The sequence below is a fragment of the Sinohyriopsis cumingii genome, chromosome 4 (assembly GCF_028554795.1).
Source record: "Sinohyriopsis cumingii isolate HCF-2022 chromosome 4, ASM2855479v2, whole genome shotgun sequence".
In the NCBI taxonomy this organism is placed as follows: Eukaryota; Metazoa; Mollusca; class Bivalvia; order Unionida; family Unionidae; genus Sinohyriopsis; species Sinohyriopsis cumingii.
In genome coordinates this window covers 89241373-89251372 of record NC_142964.1, presented here as the reverse complement: position 1 = coordinate 89251372, position 10000 = coordinate 89241373, and the positions used below count along the sequence as shown (strand labels likewise).

The following is a 10000-nucleotide window of genomic DNA, read 5'->3' as shown; positions in this document are numbered from 1 at the left end:
ATGTGGAGGAAAATAATATAAAACACGTTATAGATTGATAATATTCATAACGTTATATTCCAACCAACAATGGTGACGATGAACCAATGTTTATTGTCATCACAATCACCACCACCACAACCACTGTTTCAAGACAGCCAGCTGCATGCAGTAACATCGACTTTCTTGTTGTTTTTTTACTGTTGCTATGGTTTCTGTTTTTTCAGATGGCTCGCAGACATGGACATTTATAAAGATTATCCTGGGTCTCCATTAATCAAAGCGGTAGGTTTTGTTTTGTTCTCTTTAAAATTTTTATAAAATTTTTATAAAATAACTTTATTATTGTATTGTTTACTTTAAATAAAACCCGTTGAAAAAATAAATCAGACTATGTTGCACTCTACACCTACTCCAGTTTTATTATACTTGTCTTTTATCTACACATGTATGTATCTTGTATAAAATCGTGATGTGGCAATTTTTTTAAACAAACCTTTCGTCTTGCACCATAATATATCATTTCCTTGCGATTTGACTAATAATATTCACTAGAAAACCTCTTTTTAACAGATGAAGCACTTTAGTCGTTATTAAGGTTTTTGCTCCACAGTTTCGTATTTTGCACAGGGATAAATTTCTGCATAAAAATTGAATCTTGACATTTAAGCAAAGGACTGTGTGTTATTTAATATTTGCTGGAATCAGTTTTACTGAAGAATGTTATGTACGTGATGTTGTTGATATCTAGCCCAATATGATTACCCTAGGTTTTATTGCAAACTATGTCTTAAATGTGAATGCAAAACGATCTATCAAATACAAGACAGGAAAGTACAAAAGCTTAGCTTGTCATATTTCTTGTCATTTTGTATAAAGGATGACAATTTCAAGAACTTAAATTGCCATATGATTGTATATTTCTTTTAGAATAATTTGTTTGTTAGAATAGGGGCATGACAAACAGACCTTATTTCGACTATTTACGACGCACCATTGCTATATATGTGCGAGAAAGTGAAATGTCAAACTGCGGAGCGTAACATGATTGGCTACAAGCATAGATTATATTTAAGATAAATTTACTTTTTCCTCCCCCTTCTTAATTACAAGAATATGAATTACGTTTTGACCTCTAGCTTGAGCTTGGCCATTTTCTCTGTGTGTGTGTGTGTGAGAGAGAGAGAGAGAGAGAGAGAGAGAGAGAAAGAGAGAGTTTTAAAAATACGTTATTTGGTTGCCAAAGTATAGATGATTCTTTTTCATTCACTGGAAAAAAGAGGGCTAGGTATTATAAGGCATTTGTTATTTTGATATTTTCGTGAGTCGTATCAATATTTGGTTTTCATTATATTCTCTTCTGAATTTGACCATAACATTCATCAGACCAGAAAATGTTTGTGACAGTTTCACTGTATTGGTCACCGCGAAGGCATGAATTCGAAACGACTATAGAAAGATTCAAGTGTAACGCACTGTGTTCTTGCAATCTATCTACAAATAATGGTTTTCCGTCCAAAAGAAAAAATAAATATGCGCGATAATTATGAGTATTTCTAGGCTAGCTCCTGCAGAAACTCGGTTTATAAATATGACGTACAAGCAGAACATATCGTGGTTTCTCCACCAAACTTTATGTCTGAAATTACTTTGGTGGAATGTTACAGCTTAAAAAGGGGCAATTCGCTGAAAATTATTAGTCTGTATCCCAACAACTGTTCAAACCTAAAATGTATGTTAGTAGTGAATGGGGCCACCCTAGGGACAATGGGAATTACCATTATAAACACCCCTGGGCCACTCTAGGGACAATGGAAATTTAACATGGGGAAAATTGCTGGGCCACTCTAGGGACAATGGGAATTTAACATGGGGAATAGAGTTTGGGCTTGTCTAGGGACAAGGGGAATTGAACATGGGGAATAGAGTTTGGGCTTGTCTAGGGACAAGGGGAATTGAACATGGGAATAGAGTTTGGGCTTGTCTAGGGACAAGGGGAATTGAACATGGCTAATAGAGTTTGGGTCTGTCTAGGGACAAGGGGAATTGAACAGAGGAATAGATCGTGGGACTGTCTAGGGACAAGGGGAAATTGAACATGGGAATAAATCGTGGGACTGTCTAGCGTCAAGGGGAATTTAACATATAGAAATTGAACATGGTGGGTCTGTATAGCGTCAAGGGGAATTGAACATGGTGGGATTGTCTAGGGACAATGATGGTAGAGGGTCAAACACAACAGAGACAGAGACATACATACACTAGCACAAGCGTGAGATTTATATATAAGGCATTACCAAGACCTGAAATCTTGCTGGGGTGTTCAAAAATTTGCATAATTGTAGTGATGCTATAAATAGCTATAATCAAGGAAATGCTCAACGACAAAATGGATGTGACTAAAAGTAACGCTAAAATGACGAAATTGTCCCAAAATTTAAAGGAAAATAAACATATCCCCGAAAATTAAGTTACAGTGGATTAGACTAAAATGGATAAAATTAGTAACTACTTACAATATCAACTTGTGTGACGATCGTGGATAAACACCCATGTATCTATTTATAGCTATAATCAGCTAAAATTCCTATGAAATCCCACTATCTATTTATAGCTCCAACTTGTGGGTTTTTTCTTTGGAAAATCCCACTATCTTTTTATAGCCTCAGCTTGAGTGACGTTCCTGTTTATGAATTCTAGTATACATGTATAGCTACAAAATGTGGAAATCCTCAAGTCGATATTTATAGTCTCAAAATTTCCAGCGTCAGTGACGTCACTGTACTGAACATTAGGGGATAAATGGCAACAGTGTTGCAAGTGGCTGACCTGAATACGCGCTACTGTAGGTAGGTAGGTAGAGTGTATCTGATAGGGATAAAGTGAGTTTTATAGGGACAAACAGAGACCAATACACACACACACACACACACAACATACGTGCGCAGACACACTCACACACACACACACACACACACACACGCAGAGGGAAGAGGAAAAAACAAACCCTAAATATACTATCCACACTCGGGAGGAAAAAAAACAACCAAATATACGATCTACACAACGTACGCGAACACACACACACACACACACACACACTATAAAATGGATAAAATTAGTAACTACTTACAATATCAACTTCTGTGACGATCGTGGATAAATACCTATGTATCTATAATCAGCTGAAATTCCTATGAAATCCCACTATCTATTTATAGCTCCAACTTGTGGGTTTTTCCTTTGGAAAATCCCACTATCTTTTTATAGCCTCAGCTTGAGTGACGTTCCTGTTTATGAATTTTAGTATATATGTATAGCTACAAAATGTGGAAATCCCCAAGTCGATATTTATAGTCTCAAAATTTCCAGCGTCAGTGACGTCAATGTACTGAACACTAGGGGATGCATGGCAACAGTGTTGCAAGTGGCTGACCTGAATACACGCTACTGCAGGTAGGTAGGTAGAGTGTATCTGATAGGGATAAAGTGAGTTTTTATAGGGACAAACAGAGACCAATACACAAACACACACAAACACACACACACAACGTACGCGCGCAGACATACGCACACACACACACACACGCACGCACACACACACACACACACACACACACACACACACACACACACACACACACACACAGAGGGAAGAGGAAAAAACAAACCCCAAATATACTATCAATACAGAAGGGAGATAACACAAACCCCAAATAAACTATCCACACAAACGTACGCGAATGCATACAAACCCCAAATATACTATTCACACAACGTCGCTAACGCATACAAACCCCAAATATGCTATCCACAATCGGGAGGAAGAAGAAAAAAACAACCAAATATACGATCTACACAACGTACGCGAACACACACACACACACACACACACACACGCACACACAGAGGGAAGAGGAAAAAACAAACCCCAAATATACTATCAATACAGAAGGGAGATAATACAAACCCCAAATAAACTATCCACAGAAACGTACGCGAACACATACAAACCCCAAATATACTATCAACACAGAAGGGAGATAAAACAAACCCCAAATAAACTATCCACACAAACGTACGCGAACGCATACAAACCCCAAATATACTATTCACACAACGTCGCTAACGCATACAAACCCCAAATATGCTATCCGCACACGGGAGGAAGAAGAAAAAAACAACCAAATATACGATCTACACAACGTACGCGAACACACACACACACACACACACACACACACAGAGGGAAGAGGAAAAAACAAATCCCAAATATACTATCAACACAGAAGGGAGATAATACAAACCACAAATAAACTATCCACGCAAACGTACGCGAACGCATACAAACCCCAAATATGCTATCAACACAGAAGGGAGATAATACAAACCCCAAATAAACTATCCACACAAACGTACGCGAACGCATACAAACCCCAAATATGCTATCCACACTCGGGAGGAAGAAGAAAAAAACAACCAAATATACGATCTACACAACGTACGCGAACACACACACACACACATATACACACAGAGGGAAGAGGAAAAAACAAACCCCAAATATACTATCAACACAGAAGGGAGATAATACAAACCCCAAATAAACTATCCACAGAAACGTACGCGAACACATACAAACCCCAAATATACTATCAACACAGAAGGGAGATAAAACAAACCCCAAATAAACTATCCACACAAACGTACGCGAACGCATACAAACCCCAAATATACTATTCACACAACGTCGCTAACGCATACAAACCCCAAATATGCTATCCACACACGGGAGGAAGAAGAAAAAAACAACCAAATATACGATCTACACAACGTACGCGAACACACACACACACACATACACACACAGAGGGAAGAGGAAAAAACAAACCCCAAATATACTATCAACACAGAAGGGAGATAATACAAACCCCAAATAAACTATCCACACAAACGTACGCGAACGCATACAAACCCCAAATATACTATTCACACAACGTCGCTAACGCATACAAACCCCAAATATGCTATCCACACTCGGGAGGAAGAAGAAAAAATCAACCAAATATACAATCTACACAACGTACGCGAACACACACACACACACACACACACACACACACACACACACACACACACATACACACACACAGAGGGAAGAGGAAAAAACAAACCCCAAATATACTATCAACACAGAAGGGAGATAATACAAACCCCAAATAAACTATCCACACAAACGTACGCGAACGCATACAAACCCCAAATATACTATTCACACAACGTCGCTAACGCATACAAACCCCAAATATGCTATCCACACTCGGGAGGAAGAAGAAAAAAACAACCAAATATACGATCTACACAACGTACGCGAACAAACACACACACACACATACACACACACAGAGGGAAGAGGAAAAAACAAACCCCAAATATACTATCAACACAGAAGGGAGATAATACAAACCCCAAATAAACTATCCACACAAACGTACGCGAACGCATACAAACCCGAAATATACTATCAACACAGAGTGAAGAAGAAAAAGTTTTTTGGAAGCACCTAAGCCCTCACCTGCAATGACCAACTCTGCCAAACACCTACACCCCACTCCCCACTCCCAACACTACAAAACCCATTTAACCCGTTATTTTATGGCATCAGTGTGTGATTTAGGAAACATCAAGACACAAAATGATGGATGAATAGACTGACTATTGTTTACCGACTTGCATGCCTAAAGAGCGTGCGTGAAGGAAAACATCCTTCCATTTCAATTCTAACTAAAATATGATCCAGAGGGATAGAGAGAGGTGAAAGAGCACAATTTCATAAAGTGTGAGTAAAAACAAAACACGCCATCCTTATTATACAATGTCAAGACCAAGAGACACCTACGTTTTCTTTCTGGTCTATTCTCTTTTAGAAGGTAGTATGAAATTTCACATCAGGGCCAACGCATCGGCTCACATTGTCAATTTTTCCATTTCCATGTCTTTACTGGCACAAGTTCTTCATCATCTTCAATTTCTTCTTCTTCTGAATCCCTCTTCTCTGTTTCGTCTTGTTTTTGTTTCTTCTCTTTTCTCGTAGGGCACTCTGAATTCCAGTGTCCTTTCTCCTGACAACGATATTAGGTATCTTGACTTTTGTCTCTCTTTCTTAGACGAAGCAGGTATTCTGGAGACAAATACCCATTTACCTTTGCAGATATAGCAAACTTCATTAGCACTTACACACTTTCGTATGACTCTCATCAAATCAACGATCAAAAGAGTAAGTTTTGTTGCCACTTTCGCATGTGAATTATGCTTTCGTATGACTTTTAGCAAATATTTGACCAGCAGGTCGATCTGTGCTGACTCTTCCATCTTCTTGATCGTTTGAGAGCGGAATGAATACTCTGACGCTAAGACACTCTCCTTATATACAGGGACCTGCTGCGTATGAAACCTAGTCAAATGTAATTTTGCAATAAGATGAAACGATTTCATTGAGGAAGTAAAAAGCAATGATGTACCGTATCGCCTCACACAAAACCTGAAGTGTTAGTTCAAATCCGTGTCAGCGATTTCGAAGACGATATAACTGAGCTTTAATCAGTGCTCGCCAATTATGCCACAAAACCACGAGTCCTGATTCACGCCAAAAGAAATTTCGTTCGGTCCATAAAAAATAGTATCATATCTGAGAAACGCAAAAAGGAACTTCCAGAAAACTGAGAAAGACGGCTTACACCTACAACGTAAATGTATGAGTTCAAGTAGTGCGTAAAACTTAGTCAAATTAAATTTTTATAGTCAAGACGAAACGATCTCTTTTCAAACAAGAAAGCAGACACCAAGCGACAATGGCGATCCGTGTCACATAACACTTTTCAAAATGTATATTATCAGAGGTTTGTTCTAGCGATCTGCACGGTTAAATTAAATGTTGATGTATTTTGCAATAAGACGGACACAATTTCCATGGAATCGCCCATGGTACGAATGTTCGTGCATTAGTTTAATTTTTAAAAATATTTTTTTTTTATATAAATCGCCTATAGGATAGACCCAGTAAAGCATGGCCATTCTCGTCACTGTCTGAATAGCTACTCAAGTCAATTCGAAGCGAACGCGGTAAGAAAATAAGTATAGCCAATGAAATGGCTTACAACGGGTGATGCATTGTTTTGTTCTAGGACTGTGTGGCATAATAATCCCTATGTTCTTGCGTTGTTACTATTACAGTGCAGACAGACTGAAATGTGAACTTACAAGCCCTCTTTGTGTGTGTTGTACCATTTCCTCTTACCACATCAAAATACTGGGCGTCACAGTATTGGTTCGCGTTTTCAAACTGACCATTTTTTTTTTATCTCACTTAAACATTTCGACATAAACACTCACACTCACATCGGTAGAGTCAGAACAGACGTGTTACGGTATTGAGGGGCATGCTATCTTTTCGTTTTCAAACTAATAAATTTGGGGCTTGTATGAAGTAAAGAACCGAAAGTACAGTGAAACTCAAGGATGATGACCCAATCTGTCTGTCTATTGATGCGTGTATTTACTTAAGAAGAAATATGACCTCTAAAACACAAAGAGATACGGCAAGCATGATTAGATCAAACACAACGATGTTTTTCCTTCACGCCTGTGTAATTTAGAGTTTCAATCGTCTTTGAAGACAAACTTGGTCTCCTTTTGTAGGGCTTGAAATAATAAAAGAAACTGAAAAATCTTAAGCACTTTGCTATAGATAATTTCATCAACAGACTAAACAACATAAATACAGTTACAACAATAGAAAGCCTTAAATCTTCTATCAAAAAGAAATGCATGAAAAAAATTAAAGATTAACGATAACTAACCAATGAAACCGAATTTAACAAAGGCAATGACATGTGAAGAAATGCCTCTCACTTTGGAAAGGTAGGCGAATGTACTCTGTCATGCACCATCAACTTGAAAAAAAATTATAAACAGAGAGAAACCTGAATTCAAAATTCAGTTGTTTCTTTTTCTTCAAAATTGTTTCGTTTCTTTTTTCTTTTTTTTGGAACAAATCTAAGCACTAATATAGAGTGGAAAAGTGAAAATGCACATACAAGCTTTGATATTTCTGAAAAAATGAGGGGATATTCCTAACGTTCATAACCACCTATATATGCTTGGACTTGTCTGTGACTTATCCACAAAACAAGATGTACATATTTCTGGTCAAGCTGCAAGTGTGTGCGTGTTTTTGAAAATGGTAAAAATGGGATATACAATTTTCTCGTGACACTTATAAAGTGAAGAGTCTGTGCAAGTGTCAAAAGCCAAAGTCATATAAGTTTTGTATTTTGTACGGCTTGTAAAGATTTCCACTTTAGAAAATGTGAAGTATCACAAGTTATTATCACAAACAGAAGTGGAACATAGGGGCTTGCAAGAAAGAAAATAACCCAGACAGTTGGTGTCATCAAGAGTGCTAGAGACGGTACCCGAACTTGCTTGCTTGCTTACTTGAATTAAAGTGATTTTCGCTCTAATGGAGCATGTATCACTGGTTTAATAACGCACCGCGTGATTTTTAATTACTCCTGGGGAAGGAAAGAGAGCCTCATCCCCCCAGGCTTTTATGTACTCACAGACTACTTTTAAATTTAGCCAATCAGGTGTAGGACTAACTAGTCCTTAACAACCTGACTGAAAGGCTTTAAACATGAGTGGGAATTGTCTCACCACACACTCATTTTTCTGTCCGAGCGTGGTAAAGGAGGAAAAAGGTACTCAGCAAGACAGCCATGGATGTTAAGTACTCACCAAAACGCTAGCCCGTACTTATTTCAAATCAAGTCGTGTCACCAAAAAAGACGACGTGTACGACATCAAAGGCATTGTCAAACGCAGAATGCCTCAGTGCTAACTGGCTAGGTCTGCATTTATTGCTCCCGCTGCTGTTGCGTATATTTCTTCCCTCCACACCGAGTTCTGGGCCTAATTCTTTAAATTTCGTTGTACCCGAACTTACATTATCCATATTATCACCAACAAAAAAAACAAAAAACGCACAGACCTAAAAGAAACACTCACTCACTTTTTACAGAACATTACTATTTTTAAAATTTTGATAAGCGACGGAAACGAACAACTTAGAGTCACACTTTCTAACCAAGATAAAGAAATCATGTGCTGATAGACTCACTTCTGTATTTTTTCTTCTAACTGACTAACATATCATAGGCAATGGAATGTTATTTCTTTTCGAGAGTATGGGGTAGCCCTGAATTTTTTTTTGGGAACTTGAAGCTAGAGGGCTTGTAAGTTCACATTTCAGTCTGTCTGCACTGTAATGGTAACAACGCAAGAACATAGGGATTATTATGCCACACAGTCCTAGAACAAAACAATGCATCACCCTTTGTAAGCCATTTCATTGGCTATACTTATTTTCTTACCGCGTTCGCTTCGAATTGACTTGAGTAGCTATTCAGACAGTGACGAGAATGGCCATGCTTTACTGGGTCTATCCTATAGGCGATTTATATAAAAAAAAATATTTTTAAAAATTAAACTAATGCACGAACATTCGTACCATGGGCGATCCCATGGAAATTGTGTCCGTCTTATTGCAAAATACATCAACATTTAATTTAACCGTGCAGATCGCTAGAACAAACCTCTGATAATATACATTTTGAAAAGTGTTGTGTGACACGGATCGCCATTGTCGCTTGGTGTCTGCTTTCTTGTTTGAAAAGAGATCGTTTCGTCTTGACTATAAAAAGTTTTACGCACTACTTGAACTCATACATTTACGTTGTAGGTGTAAGCCGTCTTTCTCAGTTTTCTGGAAGTTCCTTTTTGCGTTTCTCAGATATGATACTATTTTTTATGGACCGAACGAAATTTCTTTTGGCGTGAATCAGGACTCGTGGTTTTGTGGCATAATTGGCGAGCACTGATTAAAGCTCAGTTATATCGTCTTCGAAATCGCTGACACGGATTTGAACTAACACTTCAGGTTTTGTGTGAGGCGATACGGTAC

General features: G+C 38.1%; 1 protein-coding gene across 8 annotated transcripts in view; it reads left to right on the top strand.

Annotated features, from left to right (window-relative positions):
• The window catches only part of LOC149801634 (uncharacterized), a 39003-nt gene that overhangs the window by 21744 nt on the left and 7259 nt on the right, over nt 1-10000 (top strand). For all 8 annotated transcript variants that reach the window (XR_016420702.1, XM_089955900.1, XM_089955897.1 and 5 more), the window contains exon 9: nt 207-264. Coding sequence is in view for 6 of the 8 variants with exons in the window: in XM_089955900.1 (XP_089812026.1) it covers nt 207-264 (58 nt within the window). In the remaining 2 variants the exon portion in view is untranslated. The remainder of the gene's footprint in view (nt 1-206; nt 265-10000) is intronic.